Source organism: Oncorhynchus mykiss, chromosome 13, assembly GCF_057628025.1.
Source record: "Oncorhynchus mykiss isolate SJ-2025 chromosome 13, ASM5762802v1, whole genome shotgun sequence".
Taxonomy (NCBI): Eukaryota; Metazoa; Chordata; class Actinopteri; order Salmoniformes; family Salmonidae; genus Oncorhynchus; species Oncorhynchus mykiss.
Window position 1 is genome coordinate 72,056,053 of NC_143034.1, and position 27,399 is coordinate 72,083,451.

At 46.0% G+C, this 27,399-nt stretch overlaps 1 protein-coding gene across 1 annotated transcript in view; it reads right to left on the reverse strand.

The window, feature by feature from the left end:
• Positions 1-24,622, reverse strand: part of slc17a7a (solute carrier family 17 member 7a) — a 61,568-nt gene extending 36,946 nt beyond the window's left edge. The window contains exon 1 of the mRNA XM_036941900.2: positions 24,081-24,622. Within this exon, the coding sequence (XP_036797795.1) occupies positions 24,081-24,142 (62 nt within the window). The 5' untranslated portion in view covers positions 24,143-24,622. The remainder of the gene's footprint in view (positions 1-24,080) is intronic.
• Between the last annotated feature and the right edge of the window lie 2,777 nt (positions 24,623-27,399).

Consider the following 27,399-nt stretch of genomic DNA (forward strand, 5'->3'; position numbering starts at 1 on the left):
CATAATATTTATTTAGCAAAGTAGTATACAGTGTATTGTTATAGTGACTAATACAATGTATAGATAGAGGGATAAAAAACAGTTTATTTGGATGTAAATGGGATTAAATGTTATTCCCTCCCTCCCTCCCTCCCTCCCTCCTCCCTCCCTCCCTCCCTCCCTCTCTCTCTCTCTCTCTCTCTATCCTATCCCCTGCTACTGTACCTCTTCCGGTGTATTCTCCCTCACTCCTCACTCGCTCTCTCCCTTTTTCCATCTCTCATGCGCTGTTCAAGTGATCCCAATCTCTCCTCCCACTCCCTCTTAATCTGTCACAACATTCAGATTAGGATTACCCAAAAATATTTACTTCCGGAAACGAATTTGGAGGAATAAACGATGGCATCAAGCGCAACACATACTACGCTAGTGGGTCATCCTCTATTCCTCATTCTATCTCTCCATCCTCTATTCCTCATTCTACCTCTCCATCCTCTATTCCTCATTCTACCTCTCCCTCCTCTAGTCCTCATTCTACCTCTCCCTCCTCTAGTCCTCATTCTACCTCTCCATCCTCTAGTCCTCATTCTACCACTCCATCCTCTATTCCTCATTCTACCTCTCCATCCTCTATTCCTCATTCTACCACCATCCTCTATTCCTCATTCTACCACTCCATCCTCTATTCCTCATTCTACCACTCCATCCTCTATTCCTCATTCTACCACTCCAGCCTCTATTCCTCATTCTACCACTCCATCCTCTATTCCTCATTCTACCTCTCCATCCTCTATTCCTCATTCTACCACTCCATCCTCTATTCCTCATTCTACCTCTCCATCCTGTAGTCCTCATTCTACCTCTCCACCCTCTAGTCCTCATTCTACCTCTCCATCCTCTATTCCTCATTCTACCTCCCCATCCTCTATTCCTCATTCTACCACTCCATCCTCTATTCCTCATTCTACCTCTCCATCCTCTAGTCCTCATTCTACCTCTCCACCCTCTAGTCCTCATTCTACCTCTCCATCCTCTAGTCCTCATTCTACCTATCCACCCTCTAGTCCTCATTCTACCTCTCCATCCTCTATTCCTCATTCTACCTCTCCATCCTCTAGTCCTCATTCTACCTCTCCATCCTCTATTCCTCATTCTACCACTCCATCCTCTAGTCCTCATTCTATCTCTCCATCCTCTAGTCCTCATTCTACCACTCCATCCTCTATTCCTCATTCTACCTCTCCATCCTCTAGTCCTCATTCTACCTCTCCATCCTCTAGTCCTCATTCTACCTCTCCATCCTCTAGTCCTTATTCTATCTCTCCATCCTCTAGTCCTCATTCTACCTTTCCATCCTCTAGTCCTCATTCTACCACTCCATCCTCTAGTCCTCATTCTATCTCTCCATCCTCTAGTCCTCATTCTATCTTTCCATCCTCCAGTCCTCATTCTACCACTCCATCCTCTAGTCCTCATTCTACCTCTCCATCCCCTAGTCCTCATTCTACCTCTCCATCCTCCATCCTCTAGTCCTCATTCTACCACTCCATCCTCTAGTCCTCATTCTACCTCTCCATCCTCTAGTCCTCATTCTACCACTCCATCCTCTAGTCCTCATTCTACCTCTCCATCCTCTAGTCGTCATTCTATCTCTCCACCCTCTAGTCCTCATTCTACCACTCCATCCTCTAGTCCTCATTCTACCACTCCATCCTCTAGTCCTCATTCTACCCCTCCATCCTCTAGTCCTCATTCTACCTTTCCATCCTCTAGTCCTCATTCCACCTCTCCATCCTCTAGTCCACATTGTATCTCTCTATCCTCTAGTCCTCATTGTATCTCTCCATCCTCTAGTACTCATTCTACCTCTCCATCTTCTAGTCCTCATTCTACCTCTCCATCCTCTAGTCCTCATTCTACCTCTCCATCCTCTAGTCCTCATTCTATCTCTCCATCCTCTAGTCCTCATTTTACCTTTCCATCCTCTAGTCCTCATTCTACCACTCCATCCTCTAGTCCTCATTCTCTCTCCATCCTCTAGTCCTCATTCTATCTTTCCATCCTCCAGTCCTCATTCTACCACTCCATCCTCTAGTCCTCATTCTACCTCTCCATCCTCTAGTCCTCATTCTACCTCTCCATCCTTTAGTCCTCATTCTACCTCTCCATCCTCTAGTCCTCATTCTATCTCTCCATCCTCTAGTCCTCATTCTACCTTTCCATCCTCTAGTCCTCATTCTACCACTCCATCCTCTAGTCCTCATTCTACCTCTCCATCCTCTAGTCCTCATTCTATCTTTCCATCCTCCAGTCCTCATTCTACCACTCCATCCTCTAGTCCTCATTCTACCTCTCCATCCTCTAGTCCTCATTCTACCTCTCCATCCTCTAGTCCTCATTCTACCTCTCCATCCTCTAGTCCTCATTCTACCTCTCCACCCTCTAGTCCTCATTCTATCTCTCCATCCTCTAGTCCTCATTCTACCTCTCCATCCTCTAGTCCTCATTCTACCTCTCCATCCTCTAGTCTTTACTTTTCTCTGACTGTCTTTATTCTTTTGTGGAACACCATTTCTCTCTCTCTCTCTCTCTCTCTCTAACTCTCTGTCTCTCTCTCGCTCACTCTCTAACTCTCTCTTCCACTCTCTCCCTCTAACTCTAACACACTCAACCCATCTGCTCCAACATGTCTTTCCCTAACTCCACCCTTTCTTTTATATCTCTCTTTTTTGGATGGACATACAGTATTCTTTACTGACCATCTCTTGGTTTTAGCAACAAGTCACATTTGGGGAATTGCACTGATTATTAAATTGAGTTAATGAGAAGGATGACTGGTACACAAAGCACTGATGTATGCTAGGATTGTTTAGCATACTTACCTACTTATGTGCACTACACAGTATTTCAAATATCAAAATAGAATAAACTAGTCAGACTTCTTTCCTTCAATATGCATATTTAATTGAGATGACACAGTTTCTTTGTCTAAAGTAAGCAATTTGGATGTGGTGGCCAGCCCATAATATGTTGTTTATTTATAATATTAAGTCCTTTTGGATTTCCCTTTACACATTTGGGATTTTAGCACCTCTACCAATCTGCTGAATAATGCTATCCATGGTATCCATCCACCCAATACAAATGGAGGAGATGAGATGGTGACTAAACACCAGAGTGCTACCAGCCACATAACAGCTGAGCTGAGTGGTGTGGATGTTGCAGGAGGGCCTTCATTAACCATCATCCTTTGTATTGAGACCCAACGAGACAGATTGCAGCCCGGCACCAGCACATATGCTACCTGCTAACGAGACTAGCCCACAGGGTTAATTAACGTTAATTACACTTCTATTCACTCAAAGGGCTGCTCTTTCCCCCACGGTGTGTGGTCTCTGGTCCAGGGCTTCGGCAGTACTCTAGTGGGACGTCCTCTACAGTATTGTGCAGTCTCTTTAACCTAAGAGCACTATCAAGGTGGCTAAATTCACTGGAAATGTTAATTTAATATATTCTGGAAATTAACTTTTCAATTTATTACATTTAAAACGTAATTCAATAAGTATATGAACACGTTCAATGAATGGATAGAATTTCCATCCATCTCCTGAATGGACTAAATCAAAATGGAACATCGTGATCACTGTATCAATGTGACTCAGAGTAACTGAAAGGAAGTTTGTGAAAAGGAAAGTTTTCTTAAGCCCAGAAATTCTCTCCCTGTTTCAGTCCATTTTCTTCCGTTTGGTCCCTAGTGAGCACAGCCGATGCCAATTACGCTGTAACTAAAAGGTCTGTCCCTCTTCTGCTGCCATAACCTCTGTGACGATGTATCAATGTCTCTTTAACACTGTAAAATTCTCTGTTTCTGGTTGGTAGCTAGTCATGGACCAGGTATGAGACCACAAGATATGTAACCCTCTGGCATGTTACAAGCATCCAGCACCATCATCATCATCATCATCATCATCATCATCACCACCACCATCATCATCCTCATAATCACCGCCATCATCATCATCATCATCATCAACATCACCACCATCATCAACATCATCATCATCAACATCACCACCACCACCACCACCACCATCATCATCATCATCACCACCATCATCAACATCAACATCACCATCATCAACATCATCACCATCACCACCACCACCATCACCATCATCATCACCACCACCACCATCAAAATCATCAACATCCACATCACCATCATCACCATCACCACCACCACCACCACCATCACCATCATCACCACCACCATCACCATCATCAACATCACCATCATCAACATCATCACCACCACCACCATCACCATCATCATCATCACCACCACCACCACCATCATCATCATCATCATCATCATCATAATCACCACCATCATCACTACCATCATCATCATCATCAACATCACAATCATCATCATCATCACCAACACCACCACCATCATCACCATCATCATCACCATCACCATCATCATCACCATCAACACCACCATCAACATCATCATCACCATCAACATCACCATCATCACCATCATCAACACTCCACCATCATCATCACCATCCCCATCACCATCATCATCACTCCACCATCATCATCACCACCACCACAATCTTCAACATCACCATCACCATCACCACCATCATCATCATCATCACCACCATCATCATCATCACCAACATCACCATCACCATCACAATCATCATATTCACCACCATCGTCATCATCACCATCATCACCACCACCATCATAATGATCACCATCATCACCATCATCATCATCATCATCACTACCACCATCATCATCCCCATCATCATCATCCCCACCATCATCATTACCATCATCATCATCCCCATCATCATCATCACCATCTTTCTGTGTCCTCATTTGAAGCTCAACCACTTCATTTCCCGGTCAGCTGATACAGTTCATATAGTGTGTTCTGATTGGTCTCAGCTGCCAGCAGTTAAGAGGTAGGAAACACACACACACATAATGAAGAGGTAGGAAACGAGACATGAGGCATGAGTCAGATGACCCTAGGCACTGTATTAATGATGTCAGGAAGAAGGAATCCAGTGTAACACATGGGGATGTGTGAAATTCACTCCTTAGCCTGAAAGATCCCCACCTGCTACCGAATAGCTGGATAAGACACTTCAGGAGGGCGGTCAGGTGTGTTTGCGAGGCAGAGATTCTGGGTTAGAGCCTTGGTATGAGCCAAATCAGGAGGGCGGTCAGGTGTGTTTGCGAGGCAGAGATTCTGGGTTAGAGCCGTGGTATGAGCCAAATCAGGAGGCCGGTCAGGTGTGTTTACGGGGCAGAGATTCTGGGTCAGAGCCGTGGTATGAGCCAAATCAGGAGGGCGGTCAGGTGTGTTTACGAGGCAGAGATTCTGGGTCAGAGCCTTGGTATGAGCCAAATCAGGAGGGCGGTCAGGTGTGTTTGCGAGGCAGAGATTCTGGGTTAGAGCTGTGGTATGAGCCAAATCAGCAGGGCGGTCAGGTGTGTTTGCGAGACAGAGATTCTGGGTTAGAGCCTTGGTATGAGCCAAATCAGGAGGGCGGTCAGGTGTGTTTGCGAGGCAGAGATTCTGAGTTAGAGCCTTGGTATGAGCCAAATCAGCAGGGCGGTCAGGTGTGTTTGCGAGGCAGAGGTTCTGGGTTAGAGCCTTGGTATGAGCCAAATCAGGAGGGCGGTCAGGTGTGTTTGCGAGGCAGAGATTCTGGGTTAGAGCTGTGGTATGAGCCAAATCAGCAGGGCGGTCAGGTGTGTTTGCGAGGCAGAGATTCTGAGTTAGAGCCTTGGTATGAGCCAAATCAGCAGGGCGGTCAGGTGTGTTTGCGAGGCAGAGATTCTGGGTTAGAGCCGTGGTATGAGCCAAATCAGCAGGGCGGTCAGGTGTGTTTGCGAGGCAGAAATTCTGGGTTAGAGCCTTGGTATGAGCCAAATCAGCAGGGCGGTCAGGTGTGTTTGCGAGGCAGAGATTCTGGGTTAGAGCCGTGGTATGAGCCAAATCAGCAGGGCGGTCAGGTGTGTTTGCGAGGCAGAGATTCTGGGTTAGAGCCGTGGTATGAGCCAAATCAGCAGGGCGGTCAGGTGTGTTTGCGAGGCAGAGGTTCTGGGTTAGAGCCTTGGTATGAGCCAAATCAGGAGGGCGGTCAGGTGTGTTTGCGAGGCAGAGATTCTGGGTTAGAGCTGTGGTATGAGCCAAATCAGCAGGGCGGTCAGGTGTGTTTGCGAGGCAGAGATTCTGAGTTAGAGCCTTGGTATGAGCCAAATCAGCAGGGCGGTCAGGTGTGTTTGCGAGGCAGAGGTTCTGGGTTAGAGCCTTGGTATGAGCCAAATCAGGAGGGCGGTCAGGTGTGTTTGCGAGGCAGAGATTCTGGGTTAGAGCTGTGGTATGAGCCAAATCAGCAGTGCGGTCAGGTGTGTTTGCGAGGCAGAGGTTCTGGGTTAGAGCCGTGGTATGAGCCAAATCAGCAGGGCGGTCAGGTGTGTTTGCGAGGCAGAGGTTCTGGGTTAGAGCCTTGGTATGAGCCAAATCAGCAGTGCGGTCAGGTGTGTTTGCGAGGCAGAGGTTCTGGGTTAGAGCCTTGGTATGAGCCAAATCAGCAGGGCGGTCAGGTGTGTTTGCGAGGCAGAGATTCTGGGTTAGAGCCTTGGTATGAGCCAAATCAGGAGGGCGGTCAGGTGTGTTTGCGAGGCAGAGATTCTGGGTTAGAGCCGTGGTATGAGCCAAATCAGGAGGAAGCGGTACTAAGCGAACAGAGTGATGTCTGTTACACTAGAAATCATTTGATGTTTACCGGTACCTCTGCATTCCCAAAATGTTAGTAGGGACATTCTGAGAAGGTTTAAAATGTCAACGTCTCTAAAAGTTGTCTGAATTATTAACTGGGGTTCCCAGGGATGCTCCCCAATGAGATCATGTTTTCTCTGTGAACATTCAGTTAACTGGACAAAAAAACATTCTAGAAATGTCAAAAACAAACAGAAATGAGATGTGGTCATGCTAACGTTAGTTGTACACCAAATTGGGACTCCATTGGAAAGTGACCTAATGTTCGCTGTTTGCCGAGAAGAGGTTCCTGGGCCATTCAGAGACAGGTCAGACAGTACTAGGCCGACAGCCTGGAGCAAACCAGGTAGAAATACTGTACTCTGAATGTTGGGAGAACTTGTGGTTGGTGTAGCGATCCTGGCCTGCAACGTGGGTGCTTTAGGAACAGTTCCATTGGCTCCATCGTTCCATTGTGTCTGATAGGAAACACTTTTCTTTGATTTCTTCTGTCCGTTTTTTTAACGGTGCCCTTTTATAAACCCAATACAACACGTTGACAGTCGAGGAATACCATTATCATTACATTGAGAGCAACAACAGATAACTCAGGTCCTCTTTCCATTGCTGTTCCAGTCAAACGTCAAATAGCAACCTTGGTTTATTCAACGGGTACGTTTCAGCCTTGACTGTGTGTGCGGCGTGAAGCACTGCACTACCCATAATGCAATGAGAGCGTAGCATGGTAATACGTTTCACATTTATCAACAGAAGGCTAAAGTGAATCAGACGTGGCCTTAAGCTGACAGTATCTGCTGTTGACTTGCAGATAAGATAACACATGCACATATCTCCTGTACATGTACAGGCAGTCCCTCTGGTGGCACTATGGAATCCATATCTACATGTACAGGCAGTCCCTCTGGTGGCACTATGGAATCCATATCTACATGTACAGCCAGTCCCAGCTAGTCCCTCTGGTGGCACTATGGAATCCATATCTACATGTACAGCCAGTCCCAGCTAGTCCCTCTGGTGGCACTATGGAATCCATATCTACATGTACAGGCAGTCCCTCTGGTGGCACTATGGAATCCATATCTACATGTACAGCCAGTCCCAGCTAGTCCCTCTGGTGGCACTATGGAATCCATATCTACATGTACAGCCAGTCCCAGCTAGTCCCTCTGATGGCACTATGGAATCCATATCTACATGTACAGGCAGTCCCTCTGGTGGCACTATGGAATCCATATCTACATGTACAGGCAGTCCCTCTGGTGGCACTATGGAATCCATATCTACATGTACAGGCAGTCCCTCTGGTGGCACTATGGAATCCATATCTACATGTACAGCCAGTCCCAGCTAGTCCCTCTGGTGGCACTATGGAATCCATATCTACATGTACAGCTAGTCCCTCTGGTGGCACTATGGAATCCATATCTACATGTACAGGCAGTCCCTCTGGTGGCACTATGGAATCCATATCTACATGTACAGCCAGTCCCAGCTAGTCCCTCTGGTGGCACTATGGAATCCATATCTACATGTACAGCCAGTCCCAGCTAGTCCCTCTGGTGGCACTATGGAATCCATATCTACATGTACAGGCAGTCCCTCTGGTGGCACTATGGAATCCATATCTACATGTACAGGCAGTCCCTCTGGTGGCACTATGGAATCCATATCTACATGTACAGGCAGTCCCTCTGGTGGCACTATGGAATCCATATCTACATGTACAGCCAGTCCCAGCTAGTCCCTCTGGTGGCACTATGGAATCCATATCTACATGTACAGCTAGTCCCTCTGGTGGCACTATGGAATCCATATCTACATGTACAGCCAGTCCCTCTGGTGGCACTATGGAATCCATATCTACATGTACAGCCAGTCCCTCTGGTGACACTATGGAATCCATATCTACATGTACAACCAGTCCCAGCTAGTCCCTCTGGTGACACTATGGAATCCATATCTACATGTACAGCCAGTCCCTATGGTGGCACTATGGAATCCATATCTACATGTACAGCCAGTCCCAGCCAGTCCCTCTGGTGGCACTATGGAATCCATATCTACATGTACAGCCAGTCCCTCTGGTGGCACTATGGAATCCCTATCTACATGTACAGCTAGTCCCTCTGGTGGCACTATGGAATCCATATCTACATTTACAGGCAGTCCCTCTAGTGACACTATGGAATCCATATCTACATGTACAGCCAGTCCCTCTGGTGGCACTATGGAATCCATATCTACATGTACAGCCAGTCCCTCTGGTGGCACTATGGAATCCATATCTACATGTACAGCCAGTCCCTCTGGTGACACTATGGAATCCATATCTACATGTACAACCAGTCCCAGCTAGTCCCTCTGGTGACACTATGGAATCCATATCTACATGTACAGCCAGTCCCAGCTAGTCTCTCTGGTGGCACTATGGAATCCATATCTACATGTACAGCCAGTCCCTCTGGTGACACTATGGAATCCATATCTACATGTACAGCCAGTCCCAGCTAGTCCCTCTGGTGACACTATGGAATCCATATCTACATGTACAGCCAGTCTCTCTGGTGGCACTATGGAATCCATATCTACATGTACAGCCAGTCCCAGCTAGTCCCTCTGGTGACACTATGGAATCCATATCTACATGTACAGCCAGTCCCAGCTAGTCCCTCTGGTGACACTATGGAATCCATATCTACATGTACAGCCAGTCCCTCTGGTGACACTATGGAATCCATATCTACATGTACAGCCAGTCCCAGCTAGTCCCTCTGGTGACACTATGGAATCCATATCTACATGTACAGCCAGTCTCTCTGGTGGCACTATGGAATCCATATCTACATGTACAGCCAGTCCCAGCTAGTCCCTCTGGTGACACTATGGAATCCATATCTACATGTACAGCCAGTCCCAGCTAGTCCCTCTGGTGGCACTATGGAATCCATGGCACTCTGTGATAATGTTAGTAATGACGAGGCATGCGTTATCATCTTTCTAACAATAAACAGAGTTCCATACTGAGAGGAACCTCTAAAGGTTCTAATGACTGGATATAGACTCTGATTTACAGTGAAGTACTGTAACAGAGGACTGTTCTACAGTTAGAAACAGTAGGATACTGTTAAATATTGTCCGTGTCCGAAATCTGTCTTGCCTACTACTTAATAAAACTACACACTGTGTCCTCATCTTACTACATGCCATTTAGAACGTACTATTTAGTACTAACGTACTATAACAATGTATGCAGTAAGCAACAAATATTATACTGAGAATATGTCATGTAATCATTATACCTACATGTACATATTACCTCAATTACCTGGACTAGCCCATGCCCCCACACATTGACTCTGTAGTGGTACCCCCTGTATATAGCTTCGTTACTGTTATTTTATTGTTGCTCTTCAATTATTTGTTATTTTTCTATTTTCTTCTTGTATTTATATTTTGTCACTTCTGTTTATTTAGTAAATACTTTCTTAACTCTTATTTTTCTTAAAACTGCATTGTTGGTTAAGGGCTTGTAAGCAAGCATTTCACTGTTGAATTCGGCGAATGTGACAAATAACATTTGATTTGATTTGATTTGTAAATTGCGTTGTTTCCCGCCGTCCGTTCATATTGATACAGCCCGTCTTCTTATCTGATTAGCGGCTGTTGTCAAACACAGCGTGGGTCTGAAGAGACGATGCTTTTCCTCAGTAGCATGCATCCAATTCCTACTAGACGGAAAGCCGAAAAGACTATGACATCCTGGCATTTAAAGTATACTCAGTTCTCAAAATGTCACATGTTATAAAATTAATATTTTCGCATAGCCAATCAGCCTACTATTTAGAATTCAACTGCGGGTATTGGGACACGGCCAGTGTCTCAGTGATGCTCTGTGTAGAGCTGTGGATATGGACTGGATGATCATTTAAAATGATGTAGTAGGTTGTAATCTAACATTGATCCATCCATCTACCCATCCATTCAGCCATCTAACATTGATCCATCCATCTACCCATCCATTCAGCCATCTAACATTGATCCATCCATCTACCCATCCATTCAGCCATCTAACATTGATCCATCCATCTACCCATCCACTCAGCCATCTAACATTGATCCATCCATCTACCTATCCATTCAGCCATCTAACATTGATCCATCCATCTACCTATCCATTCAGCCATCTAACATTGATCCATCCATCTATCCATCCATCCAGCCATCTAACATGGATCCATCCATCGATGCATCTACCCATCTGTCCATCTGTCCATCAATCCAGCCATCTAACATGGATCCATCCATCGATGCATCTACCCATCTGTCCATCTGTCCATCCATCCAGCCATCTAACATGGATCCATCCATCGATGCATCTACCCATCTGTCCATCTGTCCATCAATCCAGCCATCTAACATGGATCCATCCATCGATGCATCTACCCATCTGTCCATCAATCCATCCATCCAGCCATCTAACATGGATCCATCCATCTGTCCATCTATCCATCTATCCATCAATCCATCCATCTAACATTGATCCATCCATCGATGCATCTACCCATCTGTCCATCAATCCATCCATTCAGCCATCTAACATTGATCCATCCATCGATCCATCTACCCATCTGTCCATCTATCTATCAATCCATCCATTCAGCCATCTAACATTGATTGTGAGCACAATCTACTCCACAACGTTGACTTAGGAGTTTCTGTAGCAGTTCTATAATCTATAACAGGTTATAAAGGTGCTGTGAAGGTTATAACATACACACTACCTCACTGCCAGACAGAACAGCCTGGCTGGGCCTCCATGTGTGTTATAACATATAGACTGGCTGGGCCTCCATGTGTGTTATAACATATATACTGGCTGGGCCTCCATGTGTGTTATAACATATAGACTGTCTGGGCCTCCATGTCTGTTATAACATATAGACTGGCTGGGCCTCCATGTGTGTTATAACATATAGACTGGCTGGGCCTCCATGTGTGTTATAACAGATAGAACAGACTGTCTGGGCCTCCTTGTGTGTTATAACATATATACTGGCTGGGCCTCCATGTGTGTTATAACAGATAGACTGGCTGGGCCTCCATGTGTGTTATAACAGATAGAACAGACTGGCTGGGCCTCCATGTGTGTTATAACATATAGACTGGCTGGGCCTCCATGTGTGTTATAACATATAGACTGGCTGGGCCTCCATGTGTGTTATAACAGATAGACTGGCTGGGCCTCCATGTGTGTTATAACAGATAGAACAGACTGGCTTGGCAAATGAGCTGATGACAACTCTTTTGTTACCTTTTATATTAAATTCTCAAATTCACAGAGCGTTCCTGATAATCCCCTCATAAGAGGATGAGAGACAGACAGAGAGAAATAGAGGGAGCAAGAGAGAGAGAGAGAGAGAGAGAGAGAGAGAGAGAGAGGAGAGAGTAAAATGTTACGTCATCTCAGACGCCCTAGTGATCACTTGTCCATATATAATGATATTTCTGAGGTCCCTCCCTCCTCTTGCTGTCCCTCCCTCCTCTTGCTGCCCTCTTGCTGTCCCTCCCTCCTCTTGCTGTCCCTCCCTCCACTTGCTGTCCCTCCTCTTGCTGTCCCTTCATCCGATTGCTTTCCCTCTACCCTCTTGCTGTCCCTCTACCCTCTTACTGTCCATCTACCCTCTTACTGTCCCTCCCTCCTCTTGCTGTCCCTCCTCCTCTTGCTGCCCTCTTGCTGTCCCTCCTCCTCTTGCTGTCCCTCTTGCTGTCCCTCCATTCAATTGCTTTCCCTCTACCCTCTTACTGTCCCTCCCTCCTCTTGCTGTCCCTCCCTCCTCTTGCTGTCCCTCCATCCTCTTGCTGTCCCTCTACCCTCTTACTGTCCCTCCCTCCTCTTGCTGTCCCTCCCTCCTCTTGCTGTCCCTCCATCCTCTTGCTGTCCCTCTACCCTCTTACTGTCCCTCCCTCCTCTTGCTGTCCCTCCATCCTCTTGCTGTCCCTCTACCCTCTTACTGTCCCTCCCTCCTCTTGCTGTCCCTCCATCCTCTTGCTGTCCCTCTACCCTCTTACTGTCCCTCCCTCCTCTTGCTGTCCCTCCCTCCTCTTGCTGTCCCTCCCTCCTCTTGCTGTCCCTCTACCCTCTTACTGTCCCTCCCTCCTCTTACTGTCCCTCCATCCTCTTGCTGTCCCTCTACCCTCTTACTGTCCCTCCCTCCTCTTGCTGTCCCTCCCTCCTCTTGCTGTCCCTCTACCCTCTTACTGTCCCTCCCTCCTCTTGCTGTCCCTCCCTCCTCTTGCTTTCCCTCCATTTTCTTTGTTTACAAGCATTGGAGTAAAACAAGCTTAAATGTGGGGTTCTGATGGGGCACAACAGTTAAACTAAGCTCATGAGGCATTTCAAAGTTAGATTATTCAAGAATTAATGGGTATAAATCATTAATTTATAAGTCCAAAAATGGATGTAGCAACTAAGGATTCCAGCTTTAAAGTTCAACTAAATGAATAATCTGGTTGAATGGAAGAGATGACTTGTTGGATGTCGTTGGTGAAGTGACGGTTGGGGGCTTCAGAACAGAGCCCTTGTCTACTATCCATACCTCCCAAATGACACACTATTCCCTACATAGTGCACTACTTCTGACCAGAGCCCTGTAGGGAATAGGATGCCATTTGGGACTCAGAGAGCGTTTGAAGGTCAGTGGGTGGAAACCTTCATTAAGTCCAGTGGTTTATTTGAAACCTAGTGAAAGTTGAAGGTGGACATATTGAACATTGGGCGCTGTCTGATGAGATTGATTAAAATCCTCTTCAAATCTCCCTCTTGACGCTCTAAATGATTGCTGCTATTGCCATTTGAATTAAGATAACAGTGATGGCTTCCCTTATCCCCCCTCCACCTCTCTCTTTCTCTCTCACCCTGCCCTCCTCTCTAGTGAACAGATTGTGTCTCTATGGGACGATGTTACCTAGGGAGTCATACTCCCCCCTCCTGTCACACGATCTCCGTCATAGACACACACACAAACACGCACGCACACACACACATTGCATGACCTTTATACACCCCAGAAACAAAATTACACCCAGACATTGTGAAACAACTTAGTACAAACTCGCTCATGCACACACACACACACACACACACACACACACACACACACACACACACACACACACACACACACACACACACACACACACACACACACACACACACACACACACACACACACACACACACACACACACACACACACACACACACACACACACACACACAAACCTACAGCATGCAGTTGTACAGGACTGCTCTTGAAGAGATATGAGTTATTACTACTCACACTGCAAACTGCATGGCAATTCACAGAACTTAGAAAGACAGCATCCATGTGACATACTGTAAAACAGCATCCATGTGACATACTGTAAAACAGCATCCATGTGACATACTGTAAAACCAGGAAGTCACTATCAATACATATTAAAACGCCACCAACTATTTTTTGATTATATGTTGTTACACAAATATATATATATATATTTTTGTTTTTGTTTACTATGTTTATTTATTTATTTGACCTTTATTAAACTAGGTAAGTCAGTTAAGAACAAATGCTTATTTTCAATGATGACCTAGCAACAGTCAACTGCCTTGTTCAGGGGCAGAACGACAGATTTTTTTACCTTGTCAGCTGGGGGATTCGATCTTGCAACCTTTCGGTTACAAGTCCAACTCTCTAACCACTAGGCTACCTGTCTCTCTAACCACTAGGCTACCTGTCTCTCTAACCACTAGGCTACCTGTCTCTCTAACCACTAGGCTACCTGTCTCTCTAACCACTAGGCTACCTGTCTCTCTAACCACTAGGCTACCTGTCTCTCTAACCACTAGGCTACCTGTCGCTACCTGTCTCTCTAACCACTAGGCTACCTGTCTCTCTAACTACTAGGCTACCTGTCGCTACCTGTCTCTCTAACCACTAGGCTACCTGCTGCCCATGTATGTACTGTATGTACTGTTTTTTAAATATATTTGTAGTGTTTTAATGTTTATGAAAGGTGCTTTACAGATGTAGAACTATAGTAGTACTGTCTTGACATTGCAGTAAAGCGTCGTCGGTGTGGAAAGTTACATTTCCCTCCCCATGCCTGTGGTAGCATTTCCCTCCCCATGCCTGTGGTAGCATTTCCCTCCCCATGCCTGTGGTAGCATTTCCCTCCCCATGCCTGTGGTAGCATTTCCCTCCCCATGCCTGTGGTAGCATTTCCCTCCCCATGACTGTGGTAGCATTTCCCTCCCCATGACTGTGGTAGCATTTCCCTCCCCATGCCTGTGGTAGAATTTCCCTCCCCATGCCTGTGGTAGCATTTCCCTCCCCATGCCTGCGGTAGCATTTCCCTCCCCATGCCTGCGGTAGCATTTCCCTCCCCATGCCTGTGGTAGCATTTCCCTCCCCATGACTGTGGTAGCATTTCCCTCCCCATGCCTGTGGTAGCATTTCCCTCCCCATGCCTGTGGTAGCATTTCCCTCCCCATGCCTGTGGTAGCATTTCCCTCCCCATGACTGTGGTAGCATTTCCCTCCCCATGACTGTGGTAGCATTTCCTTCTTAACCATGAATTCCATCAATATGAGGGTTTAAAATTACATGAATTCCATCAATATGAGGGTTTAAAATTACATGAATTCCATCAATATGAGGGTTTAAAATTACATGAATTCCATCAATATGAGGGTTTAAAATGACATGAATTCCATCAATATGAGGGTTTAAAATGACATGAATTCCATCAATATGAGGTTTTAAAATGACATGAATTCCATCAATATGAGGGTTTAAAATGACAGAGCAGCTGGCACTACATATCTTAACCATGAATTCCATCAATTTGACAATGATAGCACTTTATGGCTCTGCCAAAATGTCACCCTGCATGTCGGGGTCTGTTACAGGCTGTACTAATTGGGTGTATGACCCCCCCCCCCCCCCCCCTAACTTGAGAGACCTCCGCTGTGATAGTCAATAGATTGAGAGAGCACGGCTGTGATAGCCAATAGGTTGAGAATGCTCCGCTGTGATAGCCTATAGGTTGAGATAGCTCTGTTGTGATGACCATTATCTAATAAGCTAGATTCCAAAGATCAGTTGGTAGAGCATGGTCCTCTGTAGTTCAGTTAGTAGAGCATGGTCCTCTGTAGTTCAGTTAGTAGAGCATGGTCCTCTGTAGATCAGTTGGTAGAGCATGGTCCTCTGTAGTTCAGTTAGTAGAGCATGGTCCTCTGTAGTTAAGTTGGTAGAGCATGGTCCTTTGTAGACCAGTTGATAGAGCATGGTCCTCTGTAGATCAGTTGGTAGAGCATGGTCCTCTGTAGACCAGTTGGTAGAGCATGGTCCTCTGTAGATCAGTTGGTAGAGCATGGTCCTCTGTAGTTCAGTTGGTAGAGCATGGTCCTCTGTAGTTCAGTTGGTAGAGCATGGTCCTCTGTAGTTCAGTTAGTAGAGCATGGTCCTCTGTAGTTCAGTTGGTAGAGCATGGTCCTCTGTAGTTCAGTTAGTAGAGCATGGTCCTCTGTAGTTCAGTTAGTAGAGCATGGTCCTCTGTAGTTCAGTTAGTAGAGCATGGTCCTCTGTAGATCAGTTAGTAGAGCATGGTCCTCTGTAGACCAGTTGGTAGAGCATGGTCCTCTGTAGTTCAGTTAGTAGAGCATGGTCCTCTGTTGCTCAGTTAGTAGAGCATGGTCCTCTGTAGACCAGTTGGTAGAGCATGGTCCTCTGTAGTTCAGTTGGTAGAGCATGGTCCTCTGTAGTTCAGTTAGTAGAGCATGGTCCTCTGTTGCTCAGTTAGTAGAGCATGGTCCTCTGTAGATCAGTTGGTAGAGCATGGTCCTCTGTAGTTCAGTTGGTAGAGCATGGTCCTTTGTAGTTCAGTTGGTAGAGCATGGTCCTCTGTAGTTCAGTTGGTAGAGCATGGTCCTCTGTAGTTCAGTTGGTAGAGCATGGTCCTCTGTAGTTCAGTTAGTAGAGCATGGTCCTCTGTAGTTCAGTTGGTAGAGCATGGTCCTCTGTAGTTCAGTTGGTAGAGCATGGTCCTCTGTAGACCAGTTGGTAGAAGAGCATGGTCCTCTGTAGACCAGTTGGTAGAGCATGGTCCTCTGTAGTTCAGTTAGTAGAGCATGGTCCTCTGTAGTTCAGTTGGTAGAGCATGGTCCTCTGTAGTTCAGTTAGTAGAGCATGGTCCTCTGTAGACCAGTTGGTAGAGCATGGTCCTCTGTAGTTCAGTTAGTAGAGCATGGTCCTCTGTAGACCAGTTAGTAGAGCATGGTCCTCATTAGATCAGTTGGCATGGTGGTTGCAACACCAGGATTGTGGGTTTGATTCCCAGGACCACCCAGACATTAAATATATGCACACATGACTGTAACTCGCTTTGGATAAAAGCCTCTGCTAAATATGATTACTTATTGACGGATGACAAGGGAATGACTGCAGGGAAGAGGTGAAGGTAGAGAAGAGAAGAGAGGAGAGGAGAGGGTGTTGGGGCTCTGCACCTTAGAGAGGAGAGGAGAAGGTGTTGGGGCTGCTCTGTACCTTAGAGAGGAGAGGAGAGGGTGTTGGGGCTGCTCTGTACCTTATAGAGGAGAGGAGAAGGTGTTGGGGCTGCTCTGTACCTTAGAGAGGAGAGGAGAGGGTGTTGGGGCTCTGTACCTTAGAGAGGAGAAGAGAAAGTGTTGGGGCTGCTCTGTACCTTAGAGAGGAGAGGAGAGGGTGTTGGGGCTCTGTACCTTATAGAGGAGAGGAGAAGGTGTTGGGGCTCTGTACCTTAGAGAGGAGAGGAGAGGAGAGGGTGTTGGGGCTGCTCTGTACCTTATAGAGAAGAGGAGAGGAGAGGGTGTTGGGGCTGCTCTGTACCTTATAGAGAAGAGGAGAGGAGAGGGTGTTGGTACCTTATAGAGGAGAGGAGAAGGTGTTGGGGCTCTGTACCTTAGAGAGGAGAAGAGAAGGTGTTGGGGCTGCTCTGTACCTTAGAGGGGAGAGGAGAGGAGAGGGTGTTGGGGCTCTGTACCTTAGAGAGGAGAGGAGAGGGTGTTGGGGCTGCTCTGTACCTTATAGAGGAGAGGAGAAGGTGTTGGGGCTGCTCTGTACCTTAGAGAGGAGAGGAGAGGGTGTTGGGGCTGCTCTGTACCTTATAGAGGAGAGGAGAAGGTGTTGGGGCTGCTCTGTACCTTATAGAGGAGAGGAGAGGGTGTTGGGGCTCTGTACCTTAGAGAGGAGAGGAGAAGGTGTTGGGGCTCTGTACCTTAGAGAGGAGAGGAGAGGAGAGGGTGTTGGGGCTCTGTACCTTAGAGAGGAGAGGAGAAGGTGTTGGGGCTGCTCTGTACCTTAGAGAGGAGAGGGTGTTGGGGCTCTGTACCTTCGAGAGGAGAGGAGAGGGTGTTGGGGCTGCTCTGTACCTTCGAGAGGAGAGGAGAGGGTGTTGGGGCTCTGTACCTTAGAGAGGAGAGGAGGTGTTGGGGCTCTGTACCTTAGAGAGGAGAGGAGAAGGTGTTGGGGCTCTGTACCTTAGAGAGGAGAGGAGAAGGTGTTGGGGCTCTGTACCTTCGAGAGGAGAGGAGAAGGTGTTGGGGCTGCTCTGTACCTTATAGAGGAGAGGAGAGGGTGTTGGGGCTCTGTACCTTCGAGAGGAGAGGAGAAGGTGTTGGGGCTCTGTACCTTATAGAGGAGAGGAGAGGAGAGGGTGTTGGGGCTGCTCTGTACCTTAGAGAGGAGAGGAGAAGGTGTTGGGGCTGCTCTGTACCTTAGAGAGGAGAGGAGAGGGTGTTGGGGCTGCTCTGTACCTTAGAGAGGAGAGGAGAAGGTGTTGGGGCTGCTCTGTACCTTAGAGAGGAGAGGAGAGGGTGTTGGGGCTCTGTACCTTAGAGAGGAGAAGAGAAGGTGTTGGGGCTGCTCTGTACCTTACACTACCATAGTATTTGCCTACCTAGTTTAATATAGAAACAAGAGACGCATTCCGATGGAGAAAAACTCTAAATAATAGATGAACTACTGGCAGCATTCACAGGGAGGGATCACGGTTCTGTCGGTGAGGTAGACCACTCACACAGTATACACGCTCACATACGCACACACAAACACACACACACACACACACACATACTTCCTATTGTTTGAATATAGAGTACCAATCAAAAGTTTGGAGACACGTAGTCAGGGTTTTTCTTATTTATTTTCTACGTTGTAGAATAATAGTGAATACATCAAAACAAATACACATATGGAATCAAGTAGTAATCAGAAAAGTGTTAAACATATCAAAATACATTTTATATTTGAGATTCTTCAAAGTAACCACCCGTTGCCTTGACGACAGCTTTGCACACTCTTGGCATTCTCTCAACCAGCTTCACCTGGAATGCTTTTCCAACAGGCTTGAAGTAGTTCCCATATACGCTGAGCACTTGTTCGCTGCTTTTCCTTCACTGGAGGAAAGGTAGCCTAGTGGTTAGAGTGTTGGGCCAGTAACCGAAAGGTTGCTAGATTGAATCCCTGAGCTGACAAGGTAAAAATCTGTCATTCTGCCCCTGAACAAGGCAGTTAACCCACTGTTCCTAGACTGTCATTTTAAATAAGAATTTGTTCTTATCTGACTTGCCAAGGTAAAATACAAAATAAAAACTCTGCAGTTCAACTCATCCCAAACCATCTTAATTGGGTTGAGATCAAGTGATTGTGGAGGTCAGATCATCTGATGCAGCACTCCATCACTCTCCTTCTTGGTCAAATTGGCCTTACTGCACATCAGATTGAATTGCTGCAAAGAAACCACAACTAAAGGACACCAATAATAAGAAGAGACTTGCTTGGGTCAAGAAACACGAGTAATGGATATTAGACCGGTGGGAATCTGTCCTTTGGTCTGATGAGTCTAAATATAAGATTTTTGGTTCCAATCGCCGTGTCTTTGTGAGACGCAGAGTAGGTGAATGGATGATCTCCACATGTGTGGTTCCCACCGTGAAGCATGGAGGAGGATGTGTGATGGTGTGGATGTGCTTTGCTGGTGACACTGTTGGTGATTTATTTAGAATTCAAGGCACAGGAGGTGTGTTGGGTCATTGTCCTGTTGAGAAACAAATTATAGTCCCACTAAGCTCAAACCATATGGGATGGCGTATTGCTGTAGAATACGGTGGTAGCCATGCTGGTTAAGTGTGCTTTGAATTCTAAATAAATCACCAACAGTGTCACCAGCAAAGCACATCCACACCATCACACATCCTCCTCCATCCTTCATGGTGGGAACCACACATGTGGAGATCATCCATTCACCTACTCTGCGTCTCACAAAGACACGGCGATTGGAACCAAAAATCTTACATTTAGACTCATCAGACCAAAGGACAGATTCCCACCGGTCTAATATCCATTACTCGTGTTTCTTGACCCAAGCAAGTCTCTTCTTATTATTGGTGTCCTTTAGTTGTGGTTTCTTTGCAGCAATTCAATCTGATGTGAAGTTAAGTCTAATTAACTTATCCTCTGCAGTAGAGGTGACTATGGGTCTTCCTTTCCTGTGGCGGTCCTCATGACAGCCAGTTTCATCATTGCGCTTTATGATTTTTGCGACTGCACTTGAAGAAACTTTCAAAGTTCTTGAAATGTTCCGTATTGACTGACCTTCAAGTCTTAAAGTAATGATGGACTGTAGTTGCTCTTTGCTTATTCAAGCTGTTCTTGCCATAACATGGACTTGGTCTTTTATCAAATAGGGACATATTCTGTATAACACCCCTACATTTTCACAACACAACTGATTGGCTCAAACACATTAAGAAGGAACAGAATTCCACAAATTCACTTTTAACAAGGCACACCTGTTAATTGAAATCCATTCCAGGTGACTACCTCATGAAGCTGGTTGAGAGAATGCCAAGAGTGTGCAATGATGTCATATAGGCAACGGCTGGCTACTTTGAAGAATCTCATCTAAAATATATTTTTATTTGTTTAGCACTTTTTTGGTTACTACATGATTCCATGTGTGTTATTTCATAGTTTTAATGTCTTCACTATTATTCTACAAGAAACACCCAAGTATAAGTAGCTGTGTCCAAACTTTTGACTGGTACTGTAGGCCTACCATATACGTGAATACACCAATAATTTACAAAATATGGATTAGTTCAACCCTTTGATTAGGATACACTACAGTCATATAGCTAGTTCCTCTGAGCCCTCAGTCTGATACACTACAGTCATATAGCTAGTTCCTCTGAGCCCTCAGTCTGATACACTACAGTCATATAGCTAGTTCCTCTGAGCCCTCAGTCTGATACACTACAGTCATATAGCTAGTTCCTCTGAGCCCTCAGTCTGATACACTACAGTCATATAGCTAGTTCCTCTGAGCCCTCAGTCTGATACACTACAGTCATATAGCTAGTTCCTCTGAGCCCTCAGTCTGATACACTACAGTCATATAGCTAGTTCCTCTGAGCCCTCAGTCTGATACACTACAGTCATATAGCTAGTTCCTCTGAGCCCTCAGTCTGATACACTACAGTCATATAGCTAGTTCCTCTGAGCCCTCAGTCTGATACACTACAGTCATATAGCTAGTTCCTCTGAGCCCTCAGTCTGATACACTACAGTCATATAGCTAGTTCCTCTGGGCCCTCAGTCTGATACACTACAGTCATATAGCTAGTTCCTCTGGGCCCTCAGTCTGATACACTACAGTCATATAGCTAGTTCCTCTGGGCATTCAGTCTGATACACTACAGTCATATAGCTAGTTCCTCTGGGCCCTCAGTCTGATACACTACAGTCATATAGCTAGTTCCTCTGAGGGTGAGCCCTCACAGTCATGCAAGAAGTGTAGTGTGAAGGTGATTTCCCCCTTTTAGCCTACTATGTAAAGCGCTTTCAGTACCTCCTTTAGCCTACTACCTCAGTTGGTAGAAAGAATTGGTAGAAAGGCCCTATATAAATAAATCAAATCCAATCACATACAGTATTTCAAAGCAAATAGCATTGGACACCAGCACGCACGTGCCTCACGAGAGCCAGGGGGAAAAAAGCGATTTGACTCGCGTGCCCTTACACTCTTAATCCGGGGCCCCGGATGAGATGATGGAGTAGGCTGGTCTGTGAATGAGGATGGGGTGAGAGGAGGGGGGCGAGAGGAAGTGACAGTGGGCTGGGCTTGGAGTGGGAATGTGGGAGGGGTAGAGTTAGGGGATTTGCGTGGACCGACAGCTGGGCGGAGAAACGGGCTATTTCAGGATGGGGATTTATATGTTTGGTTGCTACCTCAAACCCCGGGAGAGCTCGAGTGTGCTGCCCTATCAATGACTATAATCTCTCATTTTTTGTCACCTACACAGACGATCAATTGATCACTTTTTAATATTCTATTTTAAACTGTATATGGTAATTTATTATGTAGATTATCGACCGGTTTAAATGAACATGAAATTGTGTTTTCTCACAGGTTTTTCCTTCCGTAACGCTGCATTTGTTTAGGCCATGCTGTTGTAAACATATATAAAACATGCAAACGATATTAATAATGGGCTAATAATAATAAAATAAAGAAAATTTCTGAAATCTTCAAAACGTTTGGAGTTATGCTTCGATTCAGGGTTTCGACAGGAGGCTGCAGGAGCTTTAAAATGCGATTTTTTTCGACACCTATTTTATAGCCTTTAGTTTAGCAGTGACTCCTGCCTGAGTGTCCAGTCGACCTACGGAGAATCCGTCTGACAAAATAACTGTAGGCCTAGTCGACCCACGGAAGTTTGTCTGGCTGGAGCTCCGCGATACATTTAATTATCCAATAAATGCAATCAATCAATTAATACACCTGGCAAAAGTTATTGGAAAGACCTCTATTGATTTGACAATATTTCCAATTTTAATCACAGCCTAAATATCCCAATGAGTTAATTCCAAGCTAAAATGATGGACATTTAGTCTAATGTGATGAAATGTTCATGTTGAAAGATGATTTTGTGCAAACACATCTTCTATACATCTGGTCATCATAACAATGACTGGGGCTTTTTATTTTATTGTAGGCCTATTTGAACGCCATATGGCTTTTTTTATGAATACATTTCAAAGTTACTAAATAAAAATAGATTGGAAACATTATTTATTAAACCAGTGGATGCACGTGACCACTGCACTTGCATAGCGAAAGATAGGCCTATAATCCGCACCTGTAGTTGCAGGGGAAGTTTCAAATCCTTTTCCAACTATGTACATGTTCAGAGCCATTGTAACGAACCGTCAGGTTGAATGTAAACCACTTGATTGAACACGCGACAATTAGGATGGCGATGGGTATTGTATGTATGTCTTTCTGAGTGTCCTGTCTGTCTGTCGATGTTTCGGTCTGTCATCGGCACCGGGGACCATACATGTTACATGAGGCTAATCTGATTCTCTCTATTCCTTTCCACCTGGACAACTTTGTCAATCGGCCAGTGCGCGTCAATTACGCACGAAAACATTATGTAATCACACCTCTCCGAGCAACACAGGTCCCAGATACCGCACGCACTCTCTGCTGAAACCAAGAGTGGCACATCTCACCTGAACGCCAAAACCGAAACAATCTAGGTAGCCTACAATCGAAGGGTTGGGGGCAATTCGAATTTAATTTAAAGCAGTTCATTTAGGAAGTAATTAAAAAAAAAAAAAAATGGTACTTCTGAAATAAATAGCTACTTTCCAGTTTATTGAGAAGTCACTGAAAATGTATGCCCTTTTCAAATAATTGAATTGGAATTTCAGCTTAATTCCTGAATTGACTGCATTCAGTTCGAACTGACCCCAACCCTGCTACAATCAATTTACATCAATACATTTCGACTGGAGTATTGCACAATGTTATACAGCCTATCCGAATCGAATTTCATAAAATACACGCTCTCAATTTGTTTGAGTTTTTCTAGTTTTCTAGTGATAATGTCCACCCCATCCCTGGATGCACACCAGATGTTGCCATTTTGCTGTGCCCCTGAGCGCACACTGTCCAAACGAGTCCAGGTGCGCCTAGCATACAGTGCGCGCCACTGAGATCCAGGTATCGACCGTGGCGCTACATTGTCTGAAAGTGCCACTTCTTTTTAGTCACTTTCACAAACAGTTGCCCTTTTTGGCTTTGAATATCACCAATAAAAGTTATATTACCGCAGCATATAGAAAAAGCTATTTTCAACAAACGGTTTACATAAAAATAAGGCAAGCCATAAGCAATTGTTAAGAAGTTAAGGAGGTACCTGTGTATCTTTCCCAGATTCTTGGCTGCAACCGCCTTAAACCTGTCTGGTCGGATCTCCATCTTCGCGACTCCCCGATCCAGCCGGTGTGCTATCCCGCGCGCACTCCAGCTCTAAGCGCAGTCCCTCTCTTTCTCTCTCTCTCTCTCTCTCTCTCTCTCTTACACACTCCACCAGTCCATCCCTACCACTTCTTGCGCTCCTATGCACAACAGGAATTGCTTGTCATAAAATGTATATTTCTAAATACAATAGCCAACATTTAGATGTAGCCTAGTCTAGCCTATAGGCAGGCATATCTTTATTATTGCGCCCATTCGGAAGTGACTTTTCTTTCACAGGATAGTATAGCCTACACTTCCCTCTCGAAACAACATTGATAGAGCTCTCATCCACCAGGCCTATGTATAATTTGGAGTAGCCTAGACCTAGTCTCTGCATATATTAAAGCCAAGGCTGCCATTTTAAATTATTTTAATCAATTGACATGATAAAAGTAATAAACATAGTTTTGTCGTCATGTGATTAAAAAACACGATACTAAAACTTTTCTGTCATCCACTTATTTTTGACACGCACTGCCTCGTGACCAGTCTCTCCACTCATGCTGCCATCTAGCGGCCACTTACTTTCACATTAGATGGCGACAGTGGTTAAAAGTTTCCGCGCCCTTTCCCCCTCAATTTTCGCCTAAAATGACATACCCAAATCTAACTGCCTGTATCTTAGGACCTGAACCAAGGATATGCATATTCTTGATACCATTTTAAAGGAAACACTTTGACATTTGTGGAAATGTAGAATGAATGTAGGAGAATATAACACATTAGATCTGGTAAAAGATAATACAAAGAAAAAACAACCTTTTTTTGTACCATCTTTGAAATGGAAGAGAAAGGCCATAATGTATTATTCCAGCTCAGGCGCAATTTAGATTGTTGCCATTAGATGGCAGCAGTGTATGTGCAAAGTTTTAGACTGATCCAATGAACCATAGCAAGTCAGTTCAAAATGTTTTATCAAGACTGCCCAAATGTGCCTAATATGTTTATTAATAACTTTTCAAGTTCATAACTGTGCACTCTCCTCAAACAACAGCATGGTATTCTTTCCCTGTAATAGCTACTGTAATGGAACAGTACAGCTAAGCTTTCTGCCAATATCAGATATGTCTATGTCCTGGGAAATGTTCTTGTTCCTTACAACATCATGCTAATCACATTACCGCACATTAGCTCAACCGCCCTGAGGGTGGGACACCGATCTGTAGAGATGTAAGACGCAATTATCTCTCCTTCCTCCCAAAGTTTGCACTTGTTAACTTCCCCCTTCACTGATTTGAAGGAAATCACTGGTAAAATAAATTTGGTATAAACCCCCTCTAGTGTAACGAGTTTCGTCTTCATACGAAGGAGAGTCGGACCAAAATGCAGCGTGTGGTTTACGATCCATGTTTTAATGAACAAACGTAAAACACGAATCAATGCAAACACTACAAAAAATAAAGAACGTGATGAACGTAACGAAAACCTAAAACAGCCTATCTGGTGAAAAACACAGACAGGAACAATCACCCACAAACACACAGTGAAACCCAGGCTACCTAAATATGGTTCCCAATCAGAGACAATGACGAACACCTGCCTCTGATTGAGAACCATATCAGGCCGAACATAGAACTGGACAAACTAGACATGTAACATAGAATGCCCACTCAGATCACACCCTGACCAACCAAAACATAGAAAATACAAAGTAAACTATGGTCAGGGCGTGACAGTACCCCCCCCCCAAGGTGCGGACTCCGGCCGCAAAACCTGAACCTATAGGGGAGGGTCTGGGTGGGCATCTGTCCGCGGTGGCGGCTCTGGCGCTGGACGTGGACCCCACTCCATGACAGTTTTAATCCCCCTCCTAAACGTCCCTAAATAGGTTACCCACCACAATGATAACATGGGACAGAGGGACAGCTCGGGACAGAGGTAACTCGGGACAGATGGGTAGCTCAGCACTGAGAGGAAGCTCAGCACTGAGAAGAAGCTCAGCACTGAGAGGAAGCCCAGGCAGGTAGTAGAAACTACCAGAACCTGGCTGGCTGGCGGTTTCAGCAGATCCTGGTCGACTGGCGGATCTGGGAGAATCTGGTCGACTGGCGGATCTGGGAGAATCTGGTCGACTGGCGGATCTGGGAGAATCTGGTCGACTGGCGGATCTGAGAGAGTCTGGACGACTGGCAGATCTGGAAGAGTCTGGTCGACTGGCAGATCTGGAAGAGTCTGGTCGACTGGCAGATCTGGAAGAGTCTGGTCGACTGGCAGATCTGGAAGAGTCTGGTCGACTGGCAGATCTGGAAGAGTCTGGTCGACTGGCAGATCTGGAAGAGTCTGGTCGACTGGCAGATCTGGAAGAGTCTGGTCGACTGGCAGATCTGGAAGAGTCTGGACGACTGGCAGATCTGGAAGAGTCTGGACGACTGGCAGATCTGGAAGAGTCTGGACGACTGGCAGATCTGGAAGAGTCTGGACGACTGGCAGATCTGGAAGAGTCTGGACGACTGGCAGATCTGGAAGAGTCTGGTCGACTGGCAGATCTGGAAGAGTCTGGTCGACTGGCAGATCTGGAAGAGTCTGGTCGACTGGCAGATCTGGAAGAGTCTGGACGACTGGCAGATCTGGAAGAGTCTGGACGACTGGCAGATCTGGAAGAGTCTGGACGACTGGCAGATCTGGAAGAGTCTGGACGACTGGCAGATCTGGAAGAGTCTGGACGACTGGCAGATCTGGAAGAGTCTGGACGACTGGCAGATCTGGAAGAGTCTGGACGACTGGCAGATCTGGAAGAGTCTGGACGACTGGCAGATCTGGAAGAGTCTGGTCGACTGGCAGCTCTGGCTGCTCCATGCTGACTGGCTGCTCCATGATGACTGGTAGCTCTGGCTGCTCCATGCTGACTGGCTGCTCCATGCTGACTGGCAGCTCTGGCTGCTCCATGCTGACTGGCTGCTCCATGCTGACTGGCAGCTCTGGCTGCTCCATGCTGACTGGCAGCTCTGGCTGCTCCATGCTGACTGGCTGCTCCATGCTGACTGGCTGCTCCATGCTGACTGGCGGCCCTGGCTGCTCCATGCTGACTGGCGGCCCTGGCTGCTCCATGCTGACTGGCGGCCCTGGCTGCTCCATGCTGACTGGCGGCCCTGGCGGCTCCTTGCAGACTGGCAGCTCTGGCGGCTCCTTGCAGACTGGCAGCTCCATGCAGACTGGCAGCTCCATGCAGACTGGCAGCTCTATGCAGACTGGCAGCTCCATGCAGACTGGCAGCT